Here is a 17,658-nt window from a genome sequence, read left to right on the forward strand (position 1 = left end):
ATACAGCCTGTTGATGCAGCTTGGGAATGTGTTGGCTTTTTTGGCAGCACACTGGTTCATATCTAAGTGAAAACCTAGATCGTTTTCACACATACTTCTAAATATTCCTCCCTTCCTTCATCAACAGATTCAGGAGGAAACCTCTCTGCTCCAACACCTTTACTCCCTGGTCCTTTGACCAACATTAGGTGGCCATATTGGACTATTAACAATAGCAATAGCAGTTAGACTTATATACCGCTTCATAGGGCTTTCAGCCCTCTCTAAGCGGTTTACAGAGTCAGCATATTGCTCCCAACAATCCGGGTCCTCATTTTACCCACCTCAGAAGGATGGAAGGCTGAGTCAACCCAGAGCCAGTGAGATTTGAACAGCCGAACTGCAGAACTGCAGTCAGCTGAAGTAGCCTGCAGTGCTGCATTTAACCACTGCGCCACCTGGGCTCCTCCCTCCTATTGGTTCATTGTTAGGTCAGGACTTTACACTGCCATTCTCTTTTTCAGTTTAAGCACCTTTACATATGCCTTCCTTCTTCCTCTTTTTTATGAGGGAAAATTTGGAGGGAAACTCCATTTCTACACTACCTTGTCCATTGACCAATAGTTGATGGCCATATTGGCTTTTTGGTTCATTGTTAGGTCAGGATCTTAGATCAGTTCACTTTTTTTCATTTTGAGCACATTTACATACATCTCCTCCCTCAATGTTTTTATGAGGTAAACTCCATTTCTACCGCCGCCTTGTCCACTGACCAATAATTGATGTCCATATTGGTCTGTTGATTCATTGATAGGTCAGGACCTCACATTCGTCACTCTCTTTTTCAGTTTGAGCACATTTACATATGCCTCCCTTCTCCTTCTGTGTCTTTATGAGGGAAAGTTTATGAGGAAAACTCCATTTTTACCACCATTGGTAAATTATTATCCGTCGACCAATAATTGATGGCCATACTAGCCTGTTGGTTCGTTTTTGGCCAGGATCAGTCCTGGGTCACACTCTTCTCCCCTTGGCATTGACGGCAACGTTTCTTCCGACAATCTTTCCTCTCAAACTCCTTGAGCCTCCTCTGATTCTCCTCTGGGGACTCCTTTCTCCTGCTCTCCAACTTCTAGCATCACCCCTTGAATGAGGCTTGGGTCCTGGCCTTTTCCTCTCCAGCCTGCCTCCTTTGAACGGGTTTAGAAAACCGCTCGGTCTGAGGGACCTGCGGGGAGCGCAGTTCCCGCGGCCGAGACAAGAAGCAAGCCAGGATGAAAACAATTCGGGAGGACGGAGGGAAGTTTAGTCTGCACAGCAACCGCAGACGCCTTCAACCCCGCTGCATTCCCATTGGTCAATCGTACCCCCCCCCTTGCCAATCCCGGCGCGGCCGCGGGAGGCGGGATCCTTGACGAGAAAGCGACCCGCCTACGTACCGGGCGGTTGGGCGGCTCGGCTGCCTGTCCTGCTGGAGGCTGGACGTGGGCGGAGACGGAAGCAGGAGTGTCTCGTGGAACCTTTAGGGGTCCTTGTTGCAGGTGAGTCCGGAATGCGGGGCTGAATCTGGATATCCGGGACTCCTCTAGTCCAGGCTGAGCAAGCAGGCTGCCTCTCCCTCTCTGATCTCTCAATGCGGAGTGGCTGTGCCTCCTCCCGGGGAGGGGGAGGCGGAAATAGCGCGCCCAATGCCCCTTCCCTGCCAGAGTTCCCCCCTGCAGATCCAGGAAAGGCTCTCAAATACTGTGATTAAACAATGTGTGTATATGTACATATACATATACGTTGTGTGTGTATATGTATGTATGCATGTGCATGTGTATGTGTATGCATATAACTGGCTGACCAACCGCACTCAACATGTAGTCCTCAATGGAACTGCATCTACATGGAGGGAAGTATGCAGTGCAGTACCCCAAGGCTCTGTTTTAGGCCCAGTACTCTTCAACATCTTCATCAATGATTTGGATGAGGGAATAAATGGGGAACTCATCAAATTTGCAGATGACACCAAGCTGGAGCCAACACTCCAGAAGACAGGCTTAAGATACAGAAGGATCTTGACAAACTTGAACATTGGGCATTATGTAATAAAATGAAATTCAGTGGTGAAAAGAGTAAGGTTCTACATTTAGGCAAGAAAAACAAAATGCAGAGATACAGTATAGATGGTATCTTGCTCAATAGTAGAAACTGTGAGAGGGATCTTGGAGTCCTAGTGGACAACAATTTAAATATGAGCCAGCAGTGTGCAGCAGCTGCTAAAAAAGCCAACACAGTTCTAGGCTGCATAAACAGAGGGATAGAATCAAGATCACGTGAAGTGATAACACCACTTTATAAGGCCTTGGTAAGGCCACACTTGTAATACTGCATTCAGTTTTGGTCACCACGATGTAGAAAAGATGTGGAGACTCTAGAAAGAGTGCAGAGAAGAGCAACAAAAAGGATTAGGAGACTGGAGACTAAAACATGAAGAGTGGTTGCAGGAACTGGGTATGTCTAGTTTAATGAAAAGAAGGATTAGTGGAGACATGATAGCAGTGTTCCAATATCTCAGAGGTTACCACAAAGAAGGAGTCAAACTACTCTCCAAGGCACCTGAGGGTAGAACAAGAAGCAATGGGTGGAAACTAATCAAGGAGAGAAGCAACTTAGAACTGAGGAGAAATTTCCTGACAGTCAGAACAATTAATCAGTGGAACAGCTTGCCTCCAGAAGTTGTAAATGCCCCAACACTGGAAGTCTTTAAGAAGATGTTGGATAGCCATTTGTCTGAAACGGTATAAAGTTTCCTGCCTAGGCAGGGGGTTGGACTAGAAGACCTCCAAGGTCCCTTCCAACTCAGCTATTGTATTGTATTATATATGTGTGTGTGCATATGCATTCGCATGCTCTGCCCAGCAGTCTCGATGAAATATGTGAGCACTGCGCATGTATAGAAGACAGTGCACATGCGCAGACGAGGCACGTGTGAGTGTGCTCATGTTTGCAAACCAGTAGGGAAGGTAAGTGAATCCCACCTCTGATGTGTATATATGTATACTTGTATACACACACAAGTATATACATATGCATATATACATACACATTAATCACAGTATTGGAGCTCCTTTCCTGGATCCACAGCGCACCGGGGTGCAGGGGAACAGTACTGGCAGGGAAGGGGCACCAGGGCTTGGGGGATAAATAATATTTATTGTCTTTTGAGAGCGGGCATCAGAATTTTTCACCGTGTAATGTATGGCAGTTTATTCACACACAAAAAGTGACAATAAAAGTTATCTAATACTGCAGCTCTCCTGCCTCTTTGGAGCACCACTTCGGAGCCTCAAGGCTGCTCCAAGCAGGAAGATGACTGAACTGGTGGAGTTGCTTTGCTGGATCTTCCCAATAGCCCCAACAATCTGAAAAATACCCTCATTCTTGAATATTATATGTTCGCAGTGGCTTCAAGGGATGACATGAAAGGCAGGAGATTTCCAACAAGGAATTACTTGGAAGGGAGTTTCAAATGATGTCTGTGGAGATTCTCAGTCATCCAAGTTGTGGTTGTTCCCAAAGTGCTTTTTCAAAAGGCAACTGGACTTTCTTTGTTTTTGCTTCAAGACATTTTACTTGTCATCCAAGAAGCTTCTTCAATTCTTCAATAGCTTCTTATGATGAGAAGCAAAACGTTTTCAAGCAAAAACAAAGAGAGTCCTTTTTTGGGGGTGGGTGGGAAGCACCTTTGGGACAATATACACTGATGGTCTTTTCCATTATTTGCATTGTAGGTTGGGAATATGAGGCAGTTTGTGCCTCTGAAAGTCTTCCCTTTACAGAGGCAAGAAGAGGTGAATGGTAAAGATGAATCAGTGGCCTTGTTAAATTCATCCGTACAATTTTTATACATTTCCGGTCCTGAGAACAAAAGAATAAAATTGCACACCTGCGAATGAATGAAGCTTTAGAGATTTCCACTCTTTGGGAATGATAGTTGAGCCCAGAGGAAAAATGAACCAAGAAAGAGCGGCTTGGGAAAGACTGGCACTTTGTGGTTCTCTTCACATGGAAGGCAGTGTGATAATTCAAGAAAAGGCAGGATTGAAGATCCAAAATGAAGAAACAGTGATTTTCGGTGCAAACAGGCAACCCTTCAGGGAGTTCTGCTACCAGGATTCTGAGGGTCCCCGAGGACTCTGCAGCCGCCTGCATCACTTTTGCAAACGATGGCTGAACCCAGAAAAGCACACTAAAGACCAGATGCTGGACATGGTGGTCTTGGAGCAGTTCCTGTCCATCATGCCACCCAAGATGGGGAACTGGGTGCGGGAATGCGAACCCGAGACCAGTTCCCAGGCAGTGGCCCTGGCTGAAGGCTTCCTTCTGAGCCAAGGAGAGGAGAAGCACCAAGGAGAAATGCAGGTTGGTTTCAAGGGGGTGGATGGGGAGAATTATTCCAGTCTTAAATATTTTGGGGCATTTTCACATGGCCCTGCCCAAATGCTTTTGAAACAGGGTTGTTCTGCATTCCCATGTGCACTTCACACCCTTCTTTGCTGCTCTTCACTGTTGCAGGGGGAGGCGTCCTTCCTGGGGTTAATCACTGAGGTTCCTGAGGCAAAAGGGGATCCAGTAAATCTTTGTCAAAACAATTTCCTTGGCGGAATCTCCACAAAGGATCTAAATCGGGACTTGTCACCAGGTAAGGGAGGATTCCTTCTGATGCCATGAAGTTCTTTCTCAAAGGTTTTTCACTCCTGTGTTTGTAAAGTGAAAGGCCCTGTATGCTTCAGTGGTATTTGTTTGTATTTTACACCTGCATTTATAAAGCATTCTTTTTTAAAAAAAAAATCAATTTCCTCCATCTTTTGGTTGCAGAGAACAGCGTCATATACCAGGTGGTGGTTGGAGAAACATCTCCTCTTTCTGGTGAAGCTGAAACCAATGTTGGGCTTCCAGGGCAGGTAGGAGGAAAATTTCCTGTGCCCCAAAAAGTGTCAATATGATTAAAGCAAGAATTATTTAGTCCACCTGTCTACTTCCCACTTCCAAAATAAATTCAATTTCTCTTCCAATGTGGGACCCTTTCCTCTTCTGGATGTCCACCTGGCTTGTCCTTATCTTGGTCAGCTATTTTCCAATAAAAGGATAGAGCTGAAGCAGCTCTGGAGGATGGAAGGCAGAGTTGGAACTGATGGTTCAAGAATGAGTTTGTGATTTGGGCATTCAGGGGCACTGAGTCCTAAGAGACGCAGTGAATTTAATCAATCTTTGGGACCAAGGTGGTGCCAAAAGATGATTGAGAATGAAATTGTTCCCTATAATCTCTCACATTCTAAACCAGTCAGGAAAACATCTCTGGAGATTCTCAATCATCCCGGTCATAGTTGTCCCACAGGTGCTTTTTCAAGAGGCAATTGAACTTCCTTGTTTTTCTTTGAAGATGTTTCGCTTCTTATCCAAGAAACTTCTTCAGTTCTGATTGAATGGAGAGGAATGGAAGGAGTTATACTCCTTGCAGATAGCTGGTCATTTGCGTTCCTTTTGGAGAGTCATTGGGGCCACTTGGAGGTTTATCTGTGTTGCTACAACACAGACCTTTCAGCACTTCCAAGAAGGCTCAATGCCAGAGGTGGTATTCAGACCAGATCGCCCAAACCGGCAGCGGATATCGCAGGAGGTTCCGCCCTAGTGTGCTCGGCTCTATGATATCCCATTTAGGCCCTTTTTTCACCAAAAGTGCATACACAGAGGTGGCATGTGTGAGCAAAACAACTTTAGATGTGTGGTCACATTTGTGAACCGGTAGGAAAGGTAAGAGTATACTAACCTTGCACCACACACATTTGCACTACTCAGGTGAACCTGGTGACACAGATAAACCTCCAGGTGGCCTCAGTGACTCTAAAAAGAATGCAAATGACCAGGTATCTGCAAGGAGTATAACTCCTTCCATTCCCCTCCATCCAATCAGAGCTGAAGAAGCTTCTTGGATGAGAAGCGAAACATCTTTAACGAAAAATAAGGAAGTCCAGTTACCTCTTGAAAAAGCATCTTTGAGATAGCTAGGAAAACATTTGTGAATTTCACTGCTTCAGGGTTGTTTTTTTTAGAAAACTTTACTTTCCTCGGTTTTTCTATTAGTAAGAAATTTTTCCTTCCTCTTTCAGGATCCCATATCCTTCAAGGAGTTGTTTGTCTTCTTCACCAAGGAGGAGTGGGACCTGCTTGATCCCACACAGAAAGCTTTGCATGGAGAAGTCATGCTGGAGACCTCCTGGAATGTAGCTTCTCTGTGTAAGAAATCCTCTGTCCAAATAGGGTGTTTTGTAATTGGAAGCCATCTGTTGTATGGTTCCTTCCAAGGTATTCTGCACCTGAGAAACCAGGCTTGCCATTTGAATCTGCAAGCTACAATTCAGACAGTGAGCTTCAAATAGGCAGCCTTTGCAAAGTGCTACCTGTTAATATTTGATAGAATAGAATTCTTTATTGGCCAAATGTGATTGGACACACAAGGAATTTCTCTTTGGTGCATATGCTCTCAGTATACATATGGAGAATAAAATACATTCATCAAGAATAAAAAGATGCAACACTTAGTGATAGTCAAGGTTAGTAATAAGCTATCAAATCGTACTAGTAAACAAATAAAACAATATAAATTGAAAGATACAAGCAACATGGTTATAGTCATAAGTGAGAAGAGATAAATACTAGGAAGGAAGAGAATAATAATAGTAACACAGTCTTGGAGGTGCAGATGATAGACTCAATAATTCCTCTGTAGAACTGAATCAGCAGTTCTTTGGGCAGTTTGAGTTTTCTGAGTTGGTGCTGATTTGTTGGAGGTGGTAGTTTTGGTCTTTATTGACCTTCAAGCATAGGTATCTTCCATACTGGTTCAACCCTTTGACTATGCAGTGCATTTAGCTTTGCATAGGCTGGCCAGTAGCTTTCAGGAAGGGAGGTCTTACAGAAGCTACACAGGTATATATTCCTTTTCTCTACATGCTCTCATACTCGAGAGTAAAGGTACACTTAACCACTTGTTCAGCAATTGTTCAGAGTTACAATGGTGCTGAAGAAAGGTACGTTCAACCAATCCCTGAAATTATGATTGTTGTTCTGCCCCCACAATCCTGTGATCGAAATCCATAACCACAGGAAAACTTCAGTTCCCACACACAGTTATCTTCCCCCACCCTTTATATCTTTTTGGCTCCTTGTACACTGTGGCTCCTGCCTTCTTAGCTTACATTTGCCATCTTCTTGCTCCCACTGCTAGCCAATCACAGCCACCATAGTCCTTTGCAAAGTAACTGCTGGCTGTATAAGGCTGCCTTCTCCAGGTTGTGCATGGGTGTTTCCTCCTAAGACATAGAGAAAATGGCCTCTTATTCCGGCAGGCACCTTGTGAAGAGCTGAAGTTGATAGTGATTTTGATTCTTTAATTTGGAGCAAACATGCATCCAGGGATTCATGATGGGGGATACAAAATGATGCACTGCATAGAACGTATAATTTTTTTAGAAATGTTGTGCTCACTAAGAGTATTAGAACTCAGGATTCCTCCATTAAATGTAAATGTCAGATTGATTGATTGATTGATTGATTGATTAACTGAGAAGACAGATTTTCTCCATGATGGTCTGGGTTTTGAGGTCTTGCACCAATAGCAATAGCACTTAGACTTATATACCACTTCACACTGCTTTACAGCCCTCTCTAAGCAGTTGAAAGAGTCACCATATTGCCCCCAACAATCTGGGTCCTCATTTTACCAACCTTGGAAGGGTGGAAGAATGAGTCAACCTCAAGCAGGTCAGGATCGAAATTGCAGGCAGTCGGCAGTCAGCAAAAGTAGCCTGAAGTACTCCTTCTAACCATTGTGCTACCATGGCTCACAGCAGTACGTTCATTGCCACTGTAAGTAAATCCATCCACTTTATTATGGTTGTACTTTTCTTCATGCAAAGAAGACTGACCATTGAACTTTTCAGCATTAGACCCTTCTCCAGAGACCCAGGCCTTTGCATATGTCTGAAGTAGGATAATTTGAATATGGTTGTGTTGTTTGATTTTTCAGTTGTTCTTGATATTTTCATGAGTCTTCTTTATGAGGAGAAGGAATGATTTTTTCCCCACTGTTTTTCTCTCTCTCACAATCAGGCAATGAGCAGAAGAATGAGATTTACCAGGAACCAGAAGACACACCTTTACAGATTTTTAAGGTTAAAGTGGGAGAAGAAACCTTCCAAAATCATTGGCAACCAAAAAGTGAAGATGGAATCCAATTAAATGATCCACAGGAAATAAATCCTCCTTTATGTCTGGAAATCTATGATTTGCTGACCCAAGAAGATCTTAATAGAGAGAGAATGGGGCAGTATTTAGACTTCAATAAAATATTTGAAGAACAATCTAACTTCACTCACCCATTTGAATGGACACAGGAAAGGAATCGGTATGATCAGAATTCCCCATCTTATTGGGCGGATGAGATGGAGAAAAAGACATTAGAATGTAAGGATTATGAAAGCAACTTCAACTACCTCCACAAACCTATTTCCCATAAAATGAATCCCATCGAAGAGAATCCATACAAGTGTACTGTTCATGGAAGGAGCTTTGCAAGGAATGACACACTTATCACCCATTTAAAAAATCATACAGGGGAGAAACCATACAAATGCACAGTGTGCGGAAAGTGCTTCACAAGGAACGATAAACTTATTGCCCACATTAGAGTTCACACAGGGGAGAAGCCATATAAATGCACAGAATGTGAAAAGAGCTTCACAAGAAATGACAAACTTGTCAATCATATCAGAATCCATACAGGGGAGAAACCGTATGAATGCTCTGAGTGTGGAAAGAGATTCACAAAGAGTACAGATCTTACAGCCCATAAAAGGATCCACACAGGGGAGAAACCCTATAAATGCACAGAGTGTGGGAAGAGCTACAGCCACTCTAGTAATCTGAGTACCCATAAGAGTATCCACAAAAAGGAAAAACCACATAAATGCATGGATTGTGGAAAGAGCTTTATAAGGAGCACAGATCTTACTTCCCATAAAAGGATCCACACAGGAGAGAAACCACATGAGTGCAAGGAGTGCAGAAAGAGCTTCACTCACTACAATACCCTTACTTCCCATAAAACCATCCACACAGGAGAGAAATCATATAAATGTATGGAATGCGGAAAGAGCTTCAGGACAAACAGTTCCCTAACTTCCCACAAAAGGATACACACAGGCGAGAAGCCATATAAATGCATAGAATGTGGAAGTAGCTTCAGGACTAGCAGTTATCTTACTTCCCATAAAAGAATTCACACGGGGGAAAAACCCTATCAATGCCCAGACTGTGGAAAGAGCTTCAATCTTTCTAGCACCTTTGCTTTCCATAAAGCAGTCCATACAGGGGAGAAGCCCTATCAGTGCATGGACTGTGGGAAGAGCTTCAATCATCCTAGCACCCTCACTTCCCACAAAAGGACCCACACAGGAGAGAAACCCTATCAATGCACAGACTGTGGAAAGAGTTTCAGTCACCCTAGCACGCTCACTTCCCACAAAAGGATCCACACAGGAGAGAAACCTTATCACTGTGTAGAGTGTGGAAAGAGTTTCAACCACTCCAGCAATCTTGCTTCCCATAAAAGAATCCACACAGGGCAGCGGAAATATAAGTGCCTAGCATGTGGAAAGGGTTTCACTCAAAGTTCTCACCTTATTTCCCATCAAAAAATCCACAGTGAAGATTAACTAATAAATGCGCTAAGATCGTTCATTTTGGGGTCTGATCTGATCACCCATGAAGGAAAATGCATGGAAAAAATTATTGGAGTGTTTGACCTGAAAGGGAGGTATTTGCATACCCCAATTCACTACTAATTTATTTGTGATCACACCTGGCTTTTGAGGATGAGTAATATCCTATCTTTCAAAAACTGGTTGGGCTCAGAAGGAAATCAAAATTTCATTTTCAAGCAGTATGAACATCAGAGGGACACGGTGGCTCAGTGGCTAAGACGCTGAGCTTGTCGATTAGAAAGGTCAGCGGTTTGGCAGTTCAAATCCTTAGCGTCGCATAACGGAGTGAGCTCCCATTACTTGTCTCAGCTTCTGCCAACCTAGCAGTTCAAAAGTGTAAAAATGCAAGTAGAAAAATAGGAAACACCTTTGATAGGAAGGTAACAGCGTTCTGTATGTCTTTGGCATTTAGTCATGCCGGGCACATGACCACAGAGAACCTTCGGACAGCACTGGCTCTTCGGCTTTGAAACAGAGATGAGCACCGCCGCCTAGAGTCAGGAATGATTAGCACATATGTGCGAGGGGAACCTTTACCTATGAACATCAGGATATTAAGTATAGGTTCTACATTTTCTCCCTAGTATTTTTAATGCTTTCTCTTCATGTTAAGAGTTGCAGGGTGTTGATCAACCTTACAAATGACTTTGAGACTTGCCTCCGAATTTTCCAAGGGCCCATGTGGGGCCCTTCTCTCCCTATGAACTCTCAGGTGATGGTTTGATTCTGGTTTAATTTTTTTTTCTCCCCAAGCAATGTATCAATTATTTTATACATACAATTTTGTGAAAATTTTTATTAAACATAAATACAAATCTAATAGAAACTAATATAAAGTTAAAAAAAATAGAAAATAAATTAAAGAGAAAGTTATAAGTGCAAGAACAGAAGTAAAAAAAAATGAAAAAAAATACAAAGGAGTAGCTTCCTCTTTTTTCCTGCCTATTCTTCCTTTCTATCATGTTGGTAAGTGCATGCTGCCTGGTGGGGACAGGAGTGAGGCAGTGTATGAGAGGCCAGCAGCAATGCAAGTGCAGAGCAAAGGTGGTATGCAGCTGGTTCTCTCTGGTTCGGGTGAACCGGTAGTGGTGGCTGCAGGAGGCTCCGCCCACCCACCCTGACGTAATGCATGAGTACTGCGCATGCACAGAAGGTTGTGCACAGACACAGCATGTGCACTCACATTTCTGAACGAGTAGGGAAGGTAAGTGAATTCAACTCTGGTGCAGAGGAATTGAGGGAGACTGCATCATTTTTCCATTGATCTCCCTGCAAGCTTCCGATAACCAAAAACTTTGCTAGTGGAAAAGCAACCAGGAGTGTCGACTATCATATCTATTCCTTCCAAGCTCCCTGTGGACTTGTGGAAAACTGTCAGGGAATATTAAAAAAGAAGATCATCTTATCACAGGCAGTACTGACCAGCAGCACAATGGTGTTAAAATGGCAATTTCCCCCCCAAATTTCATTTCCTTGGAAGTAATGGGTCCTGGTATTCTGTACGTTATCCCATTTGAGGGATCTTTGTTGACAAAAGTTTTGCCCTGTGATGCAGCATTTCACCCGGTTGAAGGTTACAGAGTTATCAGACATGAGAGTTTTAGTAGTATATTAGACTTAAAATGTGTGTGAGCTCAGCGGTTAAAGACACTGAGCCTGTCAGGTAGAAAATTTGACAACCAGAGTTCAAGAGCTCCCATTGATTGTCCCAGCTCCTGCCCACCTAAGTAGTTTGAAATCACACAAATGTGAGTAGATTAGTAGGTACCTCTTTGGTGGGAAGGTAACAGCATTCCATGCATTTTTGGCATATAATCATGCTGGCCACATGACCACAGAAAATGTGTTCGGATAACACTGATTTTCTTGGCCAAGAAACAGATTAGCATCTCATCCTAGAGTTGGACACGACTGGACAGGGAAACGTTTACCTTTTTTTAAAGACTGTTATTGGTTGTGTCATAATTTCAGAGACATTTTCTTACCCAAACTGAGAAACTGAATGGCAAAGGGCAAAAAAGCAGTGCATGTGATTTGCAACTTCCTGCTAGCTTGACTGCATCTGACTACCCCCCAGCAACCAATGGTGGGACCAATTCATCTGGTATGAGAGGATTAAATTTCTAGATGGCAAAGGGGCAGCACCAATGCAACCACAAGTTTTCTAAATTTCAATCCCACAGAGACCTGGATTTTGGATGTATTCTGTAAATTAGCTCATTTGGGGAACCTTGGTTTAAAACGTTTTGTCCTGCAATGCACCATTTTGACCAGTTGCAGGTTATGGACACGAGAGTTTTTGTAGTATACAGATAATTGCCTTTCTCTGATTAAAGAAGTCAACTTGGTCATCTTAGAAGTTCCATCATTTTCATCAACCATTCTTCCATTGTAAGTAATCCTGAAACTTTCCATCTTTGCGTATATAATAGTCCTGCTGCAGTTACCATGTACAAAAAGTAAAATTCCATGACTTTTTCCAACTCTTTGTAGATCATTCCTAATGAAGACCTGTGGTTTCAGTTGTATATTGTAAAATTATTAAAAACGTGTGAATTAGTATATGTATTTGGATCCAAAATTTTCTAGATTTCATACGCGTTCACCAAAGATGGATAAAATGTTCTTCCTTTGCTGTTCAGATTTTCAACATAATGAAGTGCCTTTGTACACTCTAGATAATTTCTGGTGACATACCAATGATACATTATCTTATAAAAATATTAATATTATAATGTAAATTTCAATCATTTGAACCATATTTCCCCCTTGTTTCATCTATATACCAATATTTATAGCCTACTTTATCATATGTTTTCTTACTTGTTCTTCCATTACCAATTTCAATAAAAGTTTATACATTTTAGCAACTACATATTTATCATTTGTGCACATCTGTATTTTAAACTCAGTCATAGAATATTCTTTAATAAATTCATTTGTATACTTTAAATCATTCTCATAAAAAAAATCCTCCATATTTCCTAAAATTAGATTTAGGAATCATTATTTCCATATATGTCTTGCAATTTGCTACCCTTTGAAGCCAAACAATGGGTTTCCTCTGTAAAAAATTGGTTGGTCTATGAACTTATCTCAAAATGATAGAAAATTTAAAATGTGCAGAGGCCCTGTGTAGTCAATTCGTTTATGCAGATTAAAGATAGGAAAAATTATAATGTTTGGTGAATGTTCATAATGTTACCTTTTTAAACATCGTGATTATGATTAATTACAAGTAGTCCTTAACTTACAGCCAGAATTGTAGTTGTAAGTTGAGGAACTCACATAACTGGAAGTAATTTTCACAGCCTTTTTCACTGCAGTTAAGTGAGCAGCTGTCATTAAGCAAACCCATTCATGCAGTTAGGGGAGGATAGCATGACCATTTACAATAGCCGACCATTTACAGCTTTATGGGCTGTAAGGAACCCATTCTTGGCTGTCAAAACTTTGAAGACTTTTAAAACAACCAGTCATTAAGCGAGAACTACCTTTAGGTAGTTTAGGAGGAGGATTCATAAATGCATAGGATATAGAAAAATCTTCCAACACTGCAGTGACTTAATTGCATACAAAGAAAAGTACAGGTCACCCTCAATATACAACTGCAATTGACCCCAAAACGTACGTTGCAAAGTGAGAAATTTGTTAAGTGAGCTTTGCCCCATTTCACGACTCTCCTTCCCACGTTTGTTAAGTGAATCACTGCAGTTGTTAAATTAGAAATATGGCTGTTAAGTGAATCTGGTTTCCCCATTGACTTTGCTTGTCAGAAGGTTGCAAAATGTGATTACATGACCCCAGGACATTGCAACCATCATAAATGTGAGACAGTTGTCAAGCATCTGAGCATACATCACATGAGTATGGGGATGCTGCAACCTCCTAAGTGTGAAAAATGGCCATACGTTTTTTCATTGCTGTTGTAAGTTGAAACAGTCACTTGGCAAACTGTTGTAAGTCAACTACCTGTATATGAAAAGTATGTCTACAATGACTGTTCCTCATTGCTTGCATTACTCATTTCAATTATGCTTTTTCCTGGAGACTCATGGCAGAGGACACTCATTCCCTGCCTTGTGCTCCCCCCTCCCTTTCCAAAATCCCAGCATTCCCTGGAGAAACACAGCAAACTACCACGGTATCATACCAAAGAACCTTTCCTTCTTAGGCAGAGCCAGGATTGGCCCAGAGGAAAGTGTTCAACCAATGGAAATAAAGCATTCTGGTTGTTGGGTAAACTAGCAGCTTGCTGGATAAGATAGTTAGAATTTATATAGAAAAGAACATAGGAAAACCTTTGATTTGCTCTCATTCCTCTTTAGAAGTTCTCTGAACTGTTGGAACCTCAGAATAAATATACAATCCTAACCCCTAGACATGCACCTCACTAACTCCACCAAAGAATCCCCTCAAGATAAGGGAAAATGCCAGATCCCCTCATAATAATCCACACTTAGGGAGGATTTCCTTTCCGAATTTTACATGACCTCAGGGCAACATCCTAATAAACACATCCAACATGCATCTCAGGATCAATGCCCAAGGCAAGAGCACCTCAATCTGCATATCTAAACAAAGTTTGCTTGTATACATATCTACTCGTGGATCCCTAATGATGTAGGCTGCCGTCAAGCATTGTATATAATTGAATGAATAAATTCTACTTATAGAAGCTGCCCATTTGTGTTTATTGTTATTAGTTTATTTGTTATCTGGCTCAAAATCAGACCAAGTAAATTCTTCTAATAGTTGAATCCTACTTGGATATGGGGGAATGGTGTAGGTGTGCCGTAATGAAAGACGGTTAATCTCCGCCGAGCAATCCAGCTCTTCCGCCTCCCCTATTAGTTTTCTCGACCTGGTGCCTCCCTGCCTGTTCATATGGGCCTTGGCCATAATGTGAGCCAAGGTGGCGCAGTGGTTAAATGCAGCACTGCAGGCTACTGCTAGATCAGCAGGTCAGCGGTTCAAATCTCACCGGCTCAGGGTTGACTCAGCCTTCCATTCTTCCGAGGTGGGTAAAATGAGGACCCAGATTGTTGGGGGCAATATGCTGACTCTCTGTAAACCGCTTAGAGAGGCCTGAAAGGCCTATGAAGCGGTATATAAGTCTACTGCTATTGCTATGTTATCTGTCAGAATTAGTACCTGGGTCCCCTTGATCAAGTCTACGAAGTGGAGGAGGGCAAGACGGATGGCTCTAAGCTCGAGGTTAATACTCAAGGTACCTTCCTCCTCTGACCACTTGCCCTGTGCAAAATGTCCGTCAAAGTGGGTGCCCCAACCTCGGAGACTCACATCATTTGTGATCGTGATCCTGTCCTCCACCCCAAAATGACACCCTCTTTTGATCGCAGGGGACCTCCACCAATGCAAGGAGTGATGTACCTCGCTAGGCAAGGTAACTCTAGCCAGGGAAGTGCTCCTCTGTTCCCTTTGGAAGGGCAGTAGGAGCCATTGCAATTCCCTGGTGTGTAGTCTGGCCCAAGAGACAATTGAGATGGCCGAAACCATCTTCCCCAGTAATTTAGACAAAGTAGCCAGTGAAACCTTCCATTCCCTCTCCACCTGAGACACTAATTGGCAGAGACTGTCCTGTCTCTCCTCAGAGGGGAACACCTGGGATGCCTCTGTGTCAATCCAAGCCCCCAGGTGCAAAATGTGAGTGGTAGGTACAAAGTGACTCTTGTTCCTGTTGATGGAAAAACCATGGGATTGGAGGACTTGAATAGTGGTGTTGAGGTCCTTCATGGCCTTATCCCTAGAGCGTGACAATAGCAAGATGTCATCTAGATAAGACATAATCCTGATGGGCACTGTCCTCAAATGTGCCATCAGGGTGGCCAACACCTTAGTGAAAGCCCGAGGGGCAGATGAGAGGCCAAAGGGTAGGGCTTTGTATTGATAATGACAGTTATCATAGCAAAAACGGAGGGGACAACGGTGGTCCTGGAGGATAGGTATATGCAAATATGCCTCTGTCAAGTCGATAGAGGTGAGATAGTCATCCTGTCGCACCCCTTCTAAAACTGACTGCAAGGAGTGCATTTTAAGCAGTCGATAGGCCATGGATGATGCCATGGCCCAAGAGGCAAATTTGGTGGCACTCAGGGTGGCATCAGCCGAAAACTGCACCTATAAGCTATGATCTTATTCAGGTCCTGGTGTGCCCTGGAATCCCCAGCCGTGATTCTCTCCTGCAGATGCTGCAATGAACACAGGCTAGAACAAGAGAAAAAGGAAGCTGCTGATGAAGCCCGGACCACCCAAGCGGCTGCTTGGTGACCCCGCTGGAGAGTTTGATCAGCCTTCTTCTCCTCGGGTTTTAGGGCCTCCTCCTGGGATCCGGGTAACATAGTGTTAGAGTGAAGGGCTGAAATTGGGGCATCTACCGTCGATCATAGCAACCGTTTATCAAGGCCCTCTGCCATATTATAAAAGCACCTGTCCGAGCTGGACAGGGCCGGGCCTGATGTTGGTGCAGCCCATTGCCTCTGGATTGTGTCCCTAAACAACTGGGGAGCAGGGATGGTGTTCGTCTCCAATTTATGTCCATAAACCATGTACTGACTTGGTGGCTCCAGAGGTTGAGGGAGTCTCTACCTGTCCCCCCATATTGGCTGCAGTGATTGCCTTGGAAAGCAGAGGTTTGAACAGGGCCAGTGGAGAGAGGCCCAAGGCAACTGGCTTGTCTGGGCTTGCCCCCTCTTCCTCAGACAGTTCGACTTCCCTGATCCCCCCTTCCTCTGAGGCCAGGGATCGACTGCGATGTGGGCACTGAGGTGACTGATTGGGCACGAGATCTCTGTGGGCGCGAACCGGGGCAGTCAGTGGTGGTGTCGGCAGCACTCGTCGTTGCTGCAACCCAGCCGCAATCCCATGTTTAATGGCCTCTGCAATGAAGGACTGGTAGTCCAGTGGTGGGGGTCGGGTACTCAGGGCGGAGGCCGGCAGCCGTGGGCGTAAATGTGGCCACATGTCTGCCAGGTAGGCGAGGCTCCATAGGGCACCATAGGGGCTGGTGGTACAGATTGCCCCTAGAGCCCTGAAGTATTAATAGACAGCATTGGGCTAAATGGGCCAGGCCCAGGATCCAACTGCAAAGGAGGGCTGCGGTCTGATTTGGAAGTGGAGGAATGGTGATGAGGCCCGGTCTTGGTCTGAGGGGTAGTCTCTTTGTCTGTCGACTTAGAAGTCTTTTTAGACTTGGAGCCCTTGCTGGATGATTTAGAGCCCTTAGAGCTCTTATTATGTGGCTTAGTTGTACTGTTGCCCTGGGACGAGGCAGGCAAGGCCAGGGGATCGGGCCCTCCAGCTACTAACAGCAACCCCCCCTGACCGCCTCTTTCAATGCCAGGATGGTCTGACACGTTGCTGTCTGCCATTGGAACGAGTTATTTTTCAAAATGGCGACTGTGCCAAATTTTTCCTTTTCAAAATGGCCACTGGTACTTTTTCTAGGCTTCTGAGAGCCCCCTCAGGCCAATGTGGTCACACATGCCCTCAATTACCGCCTGCAGGGCGCGAAAGCAGTTTAAGGGGACCGTTTGTCTCCCCGTGGTGTCGGAATGATGTTTCCCAGAGTTGTGGCAGTTCCTGCCTGTGATCTGGCCTGAAGACGCCGGGGGCAACCCTGTCAAGTGCCCCACAGCTGCGCAAGCACGCTGCACAATCGGCTGCACACAGCAGATGGGAGATACTGTTCCGGGGATTGCAGTGCACAGTATGAAGATTTAGGGCTGGCTTGTCAGCGCGTGACTCCCCCCCCCCCCCCGCACCTGTGGCTCGAGGCTGGGTAGAATTGCCTCAATAAGCCTCTCTCCGAGAGCCCCAAGGCTCCTGCTGGCCACTTTGGATGGTTCTG

General features: G+C 44.0%; 1 protein-coding gene across 2 annotated transcripts; it reads left to right on the forward strand.

The window, feature by feature from the left end:
• Window positions 1–1,463: 1,463 nt before the first annotated feature.
• On the forward strand, window positions 1,464–12,499 carry LOC106549528 (uncharacterized). Of its 2 annotated transcripts, none has more exons than XM_087708314.1 (6): window positions 1,464–1,520; window positions 3,756–4,386; window positions 4,540–4,666; window positions 4,843–4,928; window positions 6,135–6,261; window positions 8,137–12,499. In XM_087708314.1, exons 2-6 carry the CDS (start codon window positions 3,952–3,954, stop codon window positions 9,738–9,740), a joined length of 2,379 nt encoding a protein of 792 aa, XP_087564440.1. In that variant the 5' UTR covers window positions 1,464–1,520; window positions 3,756–3,951; the 3' UTR covers window positions 9,741–12,499. The 2 variants fall into 2 exon arrangements, with proteins under 2 accessions (XP_087564440.1, XP_087564441.1); XM_087708315.1 differs by having other exon boundaries at window positions 4,843–4,916; window positions 6,132–6,261.
• The last annotated feature ends 5,159 nt before the right edge of the window (window positions 12,500–17,658 follow it).

This window comes from Thamnophis sirtalis, unplaced genomic scaffold (assembly GCF_051295495.1).
Source record: "Thamnophis sirtalis isolate CommonGarterSnake01/CBP01778 unplaced genomic scaffold, rThaSir2_p1.2 scaffold_3, whole genome shotgun sequence".
Classification (NCBI taxonomy): domain Eukaryota; kingdom Metazoa; phylum Chordata; class Lepidosauria; order Squamata; family Natricidae; genus Thamnophis; species Thamnophis sirtalis.

Bases quoted from the DNA above. Each gene is read 5' to 3' on its own strand.
- LOC106549528 (XM_087708314.1), top strand. From the start codon at position 3,952: ATGATAGTTGAGCCCAGAGGAAAAATGAACCAAGAAAGAGCGGCTTGG. The intron at 4,387-4,539 runs GTTGGTTTCAAG...TCACTGTTGCAG, and splicing joins AGCACCAAGGAGAAATGCAG to GGGGAGGCGTCCTTCCTGGG. The intron at 4,929-6,134 runs GTAGGAGGAAAA...TTCCTCTTTCAG, and splicing joins ATGTTGGGCTTCCAGGGCAG to GATCCCATATCCTTCAAGGA.